The sequence below is a fragment of the Monodon monoceros genome, unplaced genomic scaffold (genome assembly GCF_005190385.1).
Source record: "Monodon monoceros isolate NGI ecotype Baffin Bay Population unplaced genomic scaffold, NGI_Narwhal_1 Super_Scaffold_18, whole genome shotgun sequence".
Lineage (NCBI taxonomy): Eukaryota > Metazoa > Chordata > Mammalia > Artiodactyla > Monodontidae > Monodon > Monodon monoceros.
Genome location: NW_021703774.1, coordinates 71,701,241 through 71,715,233, shown reverse-complemented (window position 1 = coordinate 71,715,233; position 13,993 = coordinate 71,701,241). Strand labels below are relative to the sequence as shown.

At 43.0% G+C, this 13,993-nt stretch overlaps 1 protein-coding gene across 1 annotated transcript; it reads left to right on the top strand.

Moving 5' to 3' along the window:
• Nucleotides 1-6,371: 6,371 nt before the first annotated feature.
• LOC114898411 (small proline-rich protein 4-like) lies at nt 6,372-6,620 on the top strand. The gene is given in 1 exon segment (XM_029227862.1): nt 6,372-6,620. A coding segment is annotated over 1 exon segment (249 nt).
• The last annotated feature ends 7,373 nt before the right edge of the window (nt 6,621-13,993 follow it).

The following is a 13,993-nucleotide window of genomic DNA, read 5'->3' as shown; positions in this document are numbered from 1 at the left end:
CTTGAGGCCAGTTCCTGGAACTGTGCAAACCATAGATTCAGTACTGCTCAAGATGGAGCAGTTTATGTCATGGCTACAATCTGGTCATCATGCAGTTAGCCTTTTCCCTCTAGCAGTGGTTATGGTACCTGCAAAGCAACACAGGAATGTGTCTCAGATACTGTTATCTATGTACTTCAGGGAGAAACTAGAGATTCTGTGACTGCTATATGACTGATTTACAGTGTAAATTGTAACCAGTTCTTCTGGCCCAACTGCTATTTTTTCACTACATGTCTACATCCTTTCAATCATTAATTCTTGAGTCAGGCTTTTGTGACTCAGGAGAGGCCCCTAGAAGACTAAAGCCTTTTTCTGCAAACAAGAAACTGGGAACATGGAAGGGCTTTCGTACCAGGGAGGGCCCAGCAGGGTCCTGCTCAATTTCAGCAACATTTTAAATTATTCTTAGAGATTACCTTGAATTTCACTGGGACATTTGAGAGTGTAGTGCCATCACAGATCAAGTGGTTTGAGGCAAGAAAGCATGAGACGAGTTTTGGAAACAGCAATCCCCTTAACAGCTGTGTTAAGGAAAGGTGGGAGCTCAGATGGGAATTCTAGGTGGTGTCAGCTTGTGCAGGATTTTTAAACAGTTCATATCTTCTCTCCTTCTTCAAGTGCTTCAATTATTCTCACTCATAAATCCTAGCATACCACTCCCTGCTTTAGGTTAAGCCAGGGATGTGACTGGCTGCACATGTGGCCACTTCTGCCTCTCATAGCAGACATCTCTAATCAATATCCACACTCTTTCCAGTCAAGCCAAAACTCAGCCTCAGTGCTCTCAATTCACTATTGATTTTGAAGGGATGAAATGCAGCTGCTTTCCCAGACCTAATCGTATGTTTACAGGATCTTAGCCCTTAATGGGACCTTAGAGGAAATTTTAGCCAATCGCATCATATTGGAGAACAAAAAAGTTGAGGCCCAGACAAGTTAAGGGATGTGCCCAACATCTCACAGGCAGTGAGGAGCAAGTATCAGTAGTGCTATCTCTTTACTCCCTTGGCTCCTTCCCTATGTCTCTAAGGACACTGTGTCACATCCAAGGAGAAGGTGACTAGTACTTTGGTACCACTCGACTCCCAAGAGGCAACATTGTCACTCTTCCCAGAGATGGATGCTTTGCCAACGCACCCCCTCCCCTTCCACAGCCAGTCTTCAACTTCCACAGGTGAGTGCATTGGTGTTCCATTGGAACTAGCCTCTCACCAGGTCTTTATTTCCCCCTTTACATAACTCCTAGGACAGTGGAGGGTCTTCTAGAAACATATCATAGGGGGACAAAGGGTGGAAGGAGGAGATAAACTAATCACACTTTTCTCGAGACTCATCCTCTCACTCTTCTCTCTCCATGGGACTGCTTTTAATACTATGATACAGAACATCTCACATTAGGATCTGAGCATCTTATTTCCAAACCGATAAATTAAAGGGGGAAATGATTCATGTTGCAAATGGATTTCCCACATTAGAAAAAAAGGCCACAAGTTTTCTTTAAGTAGCATCTTCTAAAGTGTTTGTTGACAGATTGTTAAGTAATTAGCTGTGGTAAGCTCGAAACTGAAATGTTCTAAGCCATGACTGCTGGTTAAGTATCAAGCAGAAATTAAGATAAAGCAAATATCACATGATTATGACTTTTTTATGCTATTTTTTTTACATCTTTATTGGAGTATAATTGCTTTACAATGGTGTGTTAGTTTCTGCTTTATAACAAAGTGAATCAGCTATACATATACATATGTTCCCATATCTCTTCCCTCTTGTGTCTCCCTCCCTCCCACTCTCCCTATCCCACCCCTCCAGACGGTCACAAAGCACCGAGCTGATTTTTACAATAGGGTGCAATTTGCTCGGTTTTAAGTTTTTATTTTACTGGATTAGCAGCTAAAATACAGGAATGCTGGCAGCCCCAAACCTCCTCTGTCCTCTATACAAGGACAGTCCTCCCCTCCTAAAAGCCTCTCATGAGTAACCCAGAGCTCTCCTTTTGGATTTACTTTGTTTCATTCCTGGAAATAATGTGATAAATATGTTCCATGTGTCTCCAGATGGAGCCATCAACAACCCTTCTTTTCCCCCAAAGCCTAGAGAAAAAAGCGCCCTCACGAAAATGTGTCTAGATGGAGAGTCAGATGATTAGCATTGTCTCTGGCATGGTCCCCTCCCAGTGTCATGTCTCTGCTGCCTGGTCACCCCATTGTTTGTCTGCAAGGGGGGCTGGGGTTTCTCAAGCTTTGACTCACCTTCAGAAATGAGTCTTGCCTGTGCCCTCCCCTCCCTGATGGAGTCACAGGAGCATACCCGCTCTCAGGTGTCTGCTCCATAGAGAGGCAAGATGCAGAGCCTGGCTTCCTGATTTCAATACATTATGGTCCTTTGAAATGAGAGAACAGATGCAGGACTCATGATCGACCAGGCAACAGTCCCATGGCCAGGCTGGGGAGATGCGGGTGGGAGCAGGCACTACAGAGTCGGCATTCCACATAGCTTCTCAGGGCCCACCTCACCTGGAGAAGTTGTTTACATGAGGGTGATCTGAGGGGTGCCAGGAAGTCTCCCCTCCTTTGAAAGAACAATCCAATCCCCCAGCCATTTAGGGTGCCTGGCAACAAGCCATTACAGATTTCAGAGACTTGGTTGGGCCATCCTTTCTGGATTCCAGATCCAGCTACCATCAGAGCCACATTTTTCTCATCTATAACATTAATAATACAGTTAGCTTTCTTCATAGAGAATGGTGAAAACTGTATACAGAGGTGCTTTATAAGGTTTAATGACTAATAAAAATGCACCTGTGCCTGGCAGTGTCAGGGAGAGGGATGAGTTAGGGTCTCAGAGGAAGAAGGGTGGACAGGCTTGGTGGGAAAGAGAGCCTGGTGTGTGCCAGGGAGGAAGAAGTATACGGTAATGGTACAAGAGGTGGAGACAACCAGAACCAGCTTCCTAATTTTGTCATTAATGTAGCCCCTGGTAGAAAGCAACCCAGTGACACAGGCACTTCAGCTGACTGAAAATTGCTATGAAGTCAGAAGATCTGTGATCCAACTCTGGCTTTGACATTAACCCTGTGTGACCTTGGGTCAAGCATGTCCTCATTCCAAGTCTCAGTTTCTCCCTCTATAAAATGAGGATATTGTGGCCAAGAGGGAAGTTGAGTGCCAGAGTTTTGAAAAGTTTAACGTGTTAGATGCATATGAGCTTGAATGACTCTTGGAGATTTATGACCTAGAGGACACTGCCACCTCAACTCCAGCCATGTTCTCTATAAAGGCCACCCCTGGAGTACCCTCTGAGATGACAACTGTGTTATAAGACAAGGTTGATCACTAGATAGTGTTCTCCAAACTAAGCAGGAGTTGTTGATGGACAAAGTAAGAGGCCAATGAGCAGACTGGGAAAAATAAAAAGTAACGTGTATTCCAGAGAAGCTGTGCGGGTGACAGACAGGTGGCACAATCCACCCCATCGCGAGCAGCACACGTACACTGATGCCTTCTATGTGCCAGGCACGGGAGAACACCTTGATCTGTGCCCACGCCAAATCCATCCTGTCCCATGCTTCCCTTTCGGAGAATTTGCATCAGGATGAGCATACTGGAGTGGGAACAGGGGAGAGGGGCATAGGTGGAGAAGGTGTTTGTCTTGAAGATGGAATGCAGGACCTGGAATCTGGAACACAGAATGTTACATTCTTAAAGTTGCCAGGCTTGGGAAGAGGTGGAGGAGGAGGCCCGGCCTGCACAAGAAATTAAGGAAAGGATTACCTTTTAAGTGAGGCTAACCCTGAAAAATGATCATTGTTCAGTCTATAGATGACAGGAAGCTCAGAAAAGATCATTAGTCATGGTACCCACCCAATGACAGTCACTTGTCCATGGTGGGGACGCTGACAATTTTACTGTGATGCAGTGGAAACGAGCCCTGAGCCAGGCCCCTCACCAGCTCCACCACTGCTAGCTACATGTTGTTGAGCAAGTCAGTGAACGTCTTTGGATCTAAATTTTTAGACTATAAAATCAGATTTGCACGACCTGACAGAATTGCCATGATGCTTAAATAAGACAAGAGGTATGGAAAATGCTCTGAAGGTTCTTTTAGGTATTTCTATCACTTCTCAGGCAGTCTTACGCTTTGCTCTGATAATGATAGAAATCAGTGCATCAGTGGCCTCTAGTCAGCTGGATCCTGAGGTTTGGGACAGTGGTCCAAAAATGAACCAGTCTCCCAGAATACCGTGTTTCCCTACCCCAGGGGCTAGGAGGTCAAGTGGAGGGAGGATCAGGGCTCCTTCCTCCCATCTGAATAACTCCTTGAGTAAAGTTGGCAGATTTAGCAAATCAGAATACAGCCTGCCCAGTTACATTTGAATTTCAGATAAACAACAAGAAATTTTTTAGTATGCCTCCTGCAGTATTTGGGACATACTTATACTGAAAATTCTGTTTATCTGAAATTCAAATTTAGCTAGTTGCCCTATATTTTATCTGGAAACTCTACCACAGAGACCAAATTCTATCCCACCCTCTTTCACCACCATTAATACCCTATTTTTGTTGGAAGTGCTCCCAACCCATATTCCTTCCCCATTTTCCTCTTCCTTCCCCCATGTTTCTTATAACTCTCAGTCTACAAACAGAGCTTCAGATATGTTCTATTTTTAAAAGACTTTGAGTCCTTGAGTTTGAGCAGACACCTAGGTGGATGAAGTCAGCTCAGGTAGTCAGGGACCCAGATTGCTGGAATATCTGGTGGGTGGTTTTCATCAAAACAGGCCAGGAAAGCAAGTCATGGAGGAAGTGCAGGTAGGAGAAGTGGGTGAGGAATTCCCTGGAAGGTGATAGTGAGGGCTATGTCAGGTGCCTGGGGCAGGTTGGGGCCCCTTAAAAGGCTCCCAGGAGTAGTTGATGCGGGCCTGTGTTCAGCTGCCTCTCCTAGGGTCCGGCTTGCACCTCTGGTAAGTGGTAATGGATTCGTCCTCCTGGGATCTGCTGGGTCCTTTCCTCCTGCTTGAACTGTCTTGAGCCACTAGGCCAAGCTCCTTTCCTATTCTTGGGTAAACAGAGAAGTAACGTAAGCCTCATGACAATTAAGGAAATGTCACACTAATTGTTAGTTAGGAAATTCAATCTCTGTTCCTTACCAATGTTAGGTCTAATTTCCTGATTCTGGGTTTGATTCCCTGGCAAGAGGATTTTCCTCATTGAGGGGAGATATTCAGAGCTGCAGCATTTTGTAGCCTCCTCCAAAACTTTCTCATGCCCTTTCTGTCTTTTCAACCCTACTAGCAAGCTCTCTCAAACTTTGCTTTTAGATTTACAGAAACTGGTATATTGAATATTGTATTTTATGCTATGCAGCTCCCATGCCTCTCTATCATGATTGCCACCTGGGAACTATACTTCCCATTTATAGGCATGAGCTTAGAAGATCAGGAACGCGCCTACAAAGAAAACCAGGGATGCATGTCAGAGCTGGGAAGACCTCAGAGACCTTCCAGATAAGTATCCTCCAAACAAAGGCATGGAGGTCCAGAAGAGGCAGATTTCCCAGAGATGAGCCTGGCCGGTGAGTGGCAGGGTTGGATCTAGAACCCACACCTATGCCTTTTTGGCCAATGCTCTTTCCTCTTGGTGAAACATCCTCCTATAATCCCTTACCTCCAGTGATCTCTTTGGTCTTCAATTCCCCCATTTTCCATGGAGGGCTAGAACCACTATCCCTCAAATACATTAAATGACTTACCTTTGCATCCCATAGTAAGTGAGGGTTAGAGCCAGGATTAGAATTCAGGCCTCTGAGTTTCCAGAACAGGTTTACTCCAGCCCCATCACTTACACACCATGATTCTTCCCTCTAAGACAGAATCTGCTCCTGCCCTCTTCCTCATGCCTTTCCATCCTTACCCACAATCATTGTCTGAACTTCCCAAGGTAGACAGTTGGCATTGCCAACCCATCAGAGAAGATCTCATGTCTTGATCTAGTAAAATATCTGGGCCACCTTTTAATCCTCAGCTTAGCACCCCAACTTATTTCCTGTTAAATCTAAGAAATAAATTACGTATTCAATTGGGTCAGGAGTCTACAGGAAGATGAAGGAAGATAGGAAATCAGGGCAGCAGAGACAAAGGAAGAAAGACAGGAAGATTGCAATGGGTGTGTGTGAGTCAATCCATTAGTCAACTTGAAGCTATTAATCACTTACCACACCCTCGGCTGGTGGAGAAAACACTCTTCAGTAGTCAGAAGGGAGAAAAGATGCAGGGATCTGGTCTCATCGTGGCCTTGCCTGGGTTTCTTCCAGGCTCACCTGTTCCTGAAGCAATGTCTTCCAGGCAGCAGTAGCAGCAGCAGCAGCAACAGCAGCAGTGCCCACCTCAGATGGCCCAGCAGCAGCAGGTGAAGCAGCTCTGTCAGCCACCCCCTGTCAAATGTCAGGAGACATGTGTACCCAAAACCAGGGATCCGTATGCTCCTCAGGCCAAGAAACAATGCCCACCCAAGGGCACACCCATACCAGCCCAGCAGAAGTGTTCCTCAGCCCAGCAAGCTGCCAAGAGTAAACAGAAGTAAGGATGGACCAAGATACACCTGTCTGCCATCCAGGCTACCAGATGCAGCTTTATTTTCCTCCTGCTTCTCCTCCCTCCACCCCCAGCTCCAGGATTTGCTCTCCTCTCCCACCTCCTCTTACCCAGGGTCCAATGAAGCATTGTCAGGATTTCTTCCCACTGAGCCACTTATCCCACACACCCTCTTGCTCCCAGTGTTCTTCTCTACCCCACTCTTTTGCTATCCTAGGTGAACATGAGTGAGACCTCAGCCTCTCCAGCCTCTAGTTTGGCCACAGCTATGGCCCCATCCATGTCCCAAAGCAAGAAAATAATCTGGGTTTCTTCTGGTCTTCCACCTTGACTCATGGGGACACCAGAGGCTAAAGCACAGGTTCTGCCTCATTCCCTACCCCACCTCCCCATCCTGAGCTTCCCTCCTATTTCTTCCTCTAATAAATCTGTGCTTCATGTCATTGTCTGTGTTCTGGCCCCAGTCTGCAATGCATTCATTGGTTCAGAGGGGATATTTGGGGGAAGTGAGTATGTGAGTACACACATGCTCATCAGTGCATCCTCAGGGGCATAGTTGCTCTCTAGTAAATAATGAAGGATGTCAGATCCTGACACATCTCGGGTAAAGGATGGGGAGAGAAAGCCCAGGGACTAGTTGGCAAGAGTTTGGGAGACTCTTGCCAGCTAATTGTATTTAAGGAAAGACAAATGGTGGAAAATTTTGCTCCTACAATTAGAAACCTCCAGCCTACTTGATGATGTGGTTTTTGCCTGTTGGAAGTTGTCATTCTGAAAAAGCAGACAAAACATATATAAATGACATGAGTACAACAAAGCCCTTCTATGAACATGTGCAAATGAATTTTTCATGCATTTCTTTATTTATTGTCCATTCATTTATTAATTAACTCACATTAATTCATTCACTCACCCATCTAATATTTAGCAGGTTCTAGCATGAGAATAGTTTTCCATTCTGCCTATAAATTGGCTAGATATAGTATATGCTCAATAAATGACTGGTCTTATTGGTCTTATTATCATTGTTTACATCTGGGGAATGTTGTTCCAAAACATTAGCCTAAGGACACTCCTCTGCTTAGAGAGTGTCCATATGGAAGTCTCTTTACTGGCTCAGGAATCCATGCTAATTGTAAATTGTCTCTTTCCCAGCCTGGCGAGCACTCTGAACCAGGAAAGAAGAGATGTGGGCTCTAGTTTCAGCTCTGCCGCTAAATAGATCTATCATCTCGAGCAAGTCCCTTAACCTCAGTCCTTTGTCCGTAAAATGAAAAGTTGGGCTGTATGCCTTTTTCCTGACCTAAAATTAGATGGATCCATGAATTGGGGGAGGCGGGCTTTTGCAATTTTTTTGTGAGTCCTGTTCCCTACCCCACCTTCTCTTCTCCCATGAGATCTACTGATCTCCTAATATGTAAGATCCATGTGTTCCAGGCAAAGCCCAGAAAATGAGAGAATGAATAAATGAAAGGTCAGACTTCATGAACAACTTCAGCCTGTATAACCAGAAAATCTGAAAAGAAGATACAACTGTGCATTTTAGGTGATTTTGAAAAATAAAGATTCATTTTGAATGGGCAGGCGAGGCAGGAAGGCAGAAAGCTATAGTTTTTAGTACTTTGGGACTCCAAAGGTTATAATTTGGCCCTCCCAGAAGCTTCTTGGAGGTGGGAAGCATGGACATCTAATCCACTGAAGGAAATCAGAATATGTAACCTTAAATATGCCTCTTTGACATAAAAATTATTTTTAGCTGAAGGCAATTAAGAAACAGCAAACACAGAAAAATTCCCCCCTTTTGGCCTAAAAGCAGGATATAAATTCTTTTACTAGAGACAGAATCTCATGAGAACAGAGATGGCACCAGAGGAATCTGCAAACCAACCTTCCTCCAATACTTCCCACCCATTTATTTACCTTCCCACAGTTTACTGCCCTTGGAAGCCTAAAATTGCTTTCTTTGGTCCTGTCATTTCTCTACAAATGTATCATTTTTTGTTGAAGATGTTATATAAGCCACAGTCTTGGGCCATGGCTTTTAGTTACTCTTTGTTTTAGAGTGACGTGCGCTGCATGCATTAATAAACTGACTTTCTCTTGTTAATCTTTTTTTTTTAAAGAATCCTAGCTAAAAACTTAAAATGGGGAGAGGTAAAGTTTTGCTTCCCCTATATCATCAAAACATCTCCGTGCCATGAGTATGATGGTGTCCAGGCAGGTGACACAGGACCATCCCCTGGCTCCAGGCCACTGGTTCCAGGAGCAGCACAGCCAAGCCAGCCTGAGCCTGTCTTTTGATGATTCCCTGAGGGAAGGTGTGGGTTCAGGGTATGTGGAAGTACTTAGCCTTCCTTGGACAGTTCTTAATTGATTACCAAGGCTCCCAATATCCTCAGGCCAAACACTCACATCTATGGACATCTAGTTGCATCAACATCGATATCTGCCCAGGTAAATTAGCGCCCACCTGTACCTCCTTCCACATGGAGGAGTTATGGGACTGGGGCTCCTTGTCTGTATTCAAGTTCTAAGAGTTGAGATATTCTGTTGGAGCAGTGATTTTCAGACCTGCTTGTCTCTGAGGATTTAAAAAAATCAACTGTTTAAATAAATCTCAAGTGGAGTCCAGATTGGGATTTTTTTTTAAAGATACAGATAATGTCAATTGCAATCAAGGTAGAAAAGACATTGGGTTTAGAGTCTAGTGTTTCCCAACTTATCTGATCAAAAAAATTCCTGATGACAATTTAGAAATACAGATCCCCAGGCTCCCCTAGCTACTTCTATTACATTAGGATGAAGAGGTTATTGCTGTATTTTTAACAAGCATCCCAAGTGATTCTTATGTTTAGGTCAGTTGGGGGAACACTCCTCACTGGGTATTGAGTCCCAGAAGCTCACAGAATGCTGCCCATTTCTCTATCAGACTTTGTATCAGCTGGGACTTCATGCTTGACATGTGGTTGTCATTCAGCAAATATGTGTTAAATAAATGGCTGACTACTTCACAAACCAAGAAAATTCTGGAATGTTCTGAGTCACTGGAGATGAGCTTCTAATAACAGATGTACTTCAGACCCTCAAGAGAAGCAATGCCCTTGATATCCAGAATCCATCTACTATGCTTTGCTCACTACAGTAGCTACTTTACATACATAATCTCATTTAAAAATGCTTTGGAAGCAAGTCTTGTCATTCCTAACTTATAGGTAAGATAAACAGATTCATTAAGACCTCAGAGTCACAGTGCTGGACTTGCATCTTGGCTCTGACACCTATTTGCCAAGTAAACTTGGGCAGGTGACATACTCTGTGCTTGAGCTTTCACATCTGTAGAATGAGTTTCATGACCAGCTCCTCGCGGTGACACTGTGGGGATTAGTGTCAGGTTCCTAGAACATAGTCTAACACTTTCTAGGCGCTAATCAAATAGGAGCTATTATTATTAAGAAACTTTCCCAATCTCACACACACACATCTAGTAAGAAGCAGAGCTAGAATTTGAACACAGGACTTTATGTTGCCAAACCTGTGACCTATAGAGACCACTCTGCACTCTAGAGGCGCTTGCTTTATGAGGTGGATCAGTGATGAGGCAGGCACAGCTGAACAAACAAGAGGGAACAAACAGCTACAAACAACAATCACCTCCAACGGGGTTTTGGATTCTCTGTCCAAAGATGTTTAGTCACGTGGTTATCACTCTGCCCCTGCAACAACCCAAGGGGCAATGAGTGATCAGTGGGGGAGCATTTATCTAGGATGTAAGTCTGAACCATCCTAGATTCCATTTCAAAAGTCAATACCCGCAATACAAAACAATATATCTATATGCATCTTTGATCATCCATACCCAGAGGAACTCTATCTCGAAAAGAAAACAGATAGGCAATTGGTCAGTTCAGCTGGGTGAGAATGTCAGGACCCAGCCAGGACTCCTTCTCTTCCTTCTCCTTCTTCTAAGAGTAGCTCTCCAGCACATAGAACATCCTGTTAGTATTGAGAAGCAATATGGCAAAGTTGTTAAGGGACTGTATCCTGGCACATCTTACCTTTATGACCTCTTGGGAGAGTTACTTAACACTTTTATGCCTCAGTTTCCTTTCCTAGGGCATGCCAAGGTCATTGCATGATCACCAGCAACTTTAACACGCCCCCATACACACTCTAACTCATATAAATCATGGACTGTGCAGTCGTTGCCACTGTCCAGTAACTCGAGATATATATAATCTAACATGTACATCTGAAAGTGTACTGGAAAAAATGAGGGGAGATAAAGGAATCACAAAGCCCAAGCATGTGGCCCCACTCAAGAAGGGCACTCTGCCCTTCAGAACGCACACACACACACACACACACACACACACACACTTAGAGAAGAAAAAGGGAAAACACACAGACAATAGGAAGAAGATTCATCAGGTTTGAAGTGAAAGAATGAGACAAACTAGCAAGAATGATTATGTACAACATTTTAAACCCATTCACCCTAATAGTATGTTTTTAATTAATTAATTTATTTTCTTTATTTTGGCTGTGATGGGTCTTTGTTGCTGCGCGTGGGCTTTCTCTAGTTGCAGAGAGTGGGGGATGCTCTTCGTTGCAGTGTGCAGGCTTCTCATTGCAGTGGCTTCTCTTGTTGTGGAGCATGGGTTCTAGGCGTGTGGGCTTCAGTAGTTGTGGCTCACGGGCTCTACAGTGCAGGCTCAGTAGTTGTGGCACAACAGCTTAGTTGTTTCACGGCATGTGGGATTTTCCCAGACCAGGGCTAGAACCATATGCCTTGCATTGGCAGGCAGATTCTTAACCACTGCGCCACCAGGGAAGCCCACCCTAATAGCATTTGAAGCATCATTTCATTTAATCATTACAACAATCTTGTGAAGCACAATTTAAAGTTCTCAAGGTAACTTGCTCAAGGTCATCCAACTAACAAGGGCGTAACAAGACTTTGAAATAATTGGGCCAGACACTAAGCCTAGGTCCTTTCTTCCTTTCTTTTCTACCTGCCTCAAGCAAGAGAAGCCAGATTTAAATTTTTATCCATCCTTTCAGGGACTGGGAAGAGAAAAGAGGGAGGGTGAGGGACTCTATACCTAGGCAGATAAGTTTCTGTATGATTCTGCTGCTAAAGAAGCTGTGAAATATTATTTACAATAGCCAAGACATGGAAGCAACCTAATGTCCATAGACAGAGAAGTGGATAAAAAGATGTGGTGCATATATACAATGGAATATTACTCAGCCATTGAAAAATGAAATAATGCCATTTGCAGCAACATGGATGGACCTAGAGCTTCTCAAACTGAGTGAAGTTAGTCAGAGAGAAAGACAAATATATGTTATCACTTATATGTGAACTCTAAAAAAATGGTACAAATAAACTTATTTACAAAACAGAAATAGAGTAACAAATAGAGAAAACAAACTTATAGCTACCAGGGAGGAAGTGGGGAAGGGATAAATTGGGAGGTTAGGATTGACATATGCACACTACTATATATAAAATAGATAACTAATAAGGATATACTGGGAACTCACTCAATACTCTGTAATGATGTATATAGGAACAGAATCTAAAAATGAGTGGATATATGTATATGTATAACTGATTCATTAAGCTCTAACACCTGAAACTAACACAACATTTAATTTTTTATTTTATTTTTTAAAACCTTTATTGGAGTATACTTGCTTTACAATGGTGTGTTAGTTTCTGCTTTATAACAAAGTAAATCAGTTATACATATACATATGTTCCCATATCTCTTCCCTCTTGTGTCTCCCTCCCTCCCACCATCCCTATCAAACCCCTCTAGGTGGTCACAAGCACCGAGTTGATCTCCCTGTGCTATGAGGCTGCTTCCCACTAGCTATCTGTTTTACGTTTGGTAGTGTATATATGTCCATACCATTCTCTCACTTTATCACAGCTTACCCTTGCCCCTCCCCATATCTTCATATCCATTCTTTAGTAGGTCTGTGTCTTTATTCCCGTTTTGCCCCTAGGTTCTTCATGACCTATTTTTTTTCTCTTCTTAGATTCCATATATATGTGTTAGCAAATGGTATTTGTTTTTCTCTTTCTGACTTACTTCACTCTGTATGAGACTCTAGGTCCATCCACCTCACAACAAATAACTCAATTTCGTTTCTTTTTATGGCTGAGTAATATTCCATTGTATATATGTGCCATATCTTCTTTATCCATTCATCTGTTGATGGACACTTAGGTTGCTTCCATGTCCTGGCTATTGTAAATAGAGCTGCAATGAATATTGTGGTACATGACTCTTTATGAATTATGGTTTTCTCAGGGTATATGCCCAGTAGTGGGATTGCTGGGTCGCATGGTAGTTCTATTTGTAGTTTTTTAAGGAACCTTCATACTGTTCTCCACAGTGGCTATATCAATTTACATTCCCACCAACAGTGCAAGAGAGTTCACTTTTCTTCGCACCTTATCTAGCATTTATGGTTTGTAGATTTTTTGATGATGGCCATTCTGACTGGTGTGAGATGACATCTCATTATAGTTTTGATTAGCATTTCTCTAATGATTAATGATGATGAGCATTCTTTCATATGTTTGTTGGCAATCTGTATATCTTCTTTGGACAAATCTCTATTTAGGTCTTCTGCCCATTTTTGGATTGGGTTGTTTGATTTTTTGATATTGAGCTGCATGAGCTGCTTGTAAATTTTGGAAATTAATCCTTTGTCAGTTGCTTCATTTGCAAATATTTTCTCCCATTCTGAGGGTTGTCTTTTGGTCTTGTTTATGGTTTCCTTTGCTCTGCAAAAGCTTTTAAGTTTAATTAGGTCCCATTTGCTTACTTTTGTTTTTTTTCCATTTCTCTAGAGGGTGGGTCAAAAAGGATCTTGCTGTGATTTATGTCATAGAATGTTCTGCCTATGTTTTCCTCTAAGAGTTTGATGGTGTCTGGCCTTAGGTCTTTGATCCACTTTGAGTTTATTTTTGAGTATGGTGGTAAGGAGTGTTATAATTTCATACATTTACATGTATCTGTCCAGTTTCACAACACCACTTATTGAAGAGTCTGTCTGTTCTCCACTGTATACTCTTGCCTACTTTATCAAAGATAAGGTGACCATATGTGCGTGGGTTTATCTCTGGGCTTTCTATCCTGTTCCATTGATCTATATTTCTGCTTTTGTGCCAGTACCATACTGTCTTGATTACTGTAGCTTTGTAGTATGGTCTGAAGTCAGGGAGCCTGATTCCTCCAGGTCCATTTTTCGTTCTCAAGATTGCTTTGGCTATTCGGGGTCTTTTGTGTTTCCATTCAAATTGTGAAATTTTTTGTTCTAGTTTTGTGAAAAATGCCAGTGGTA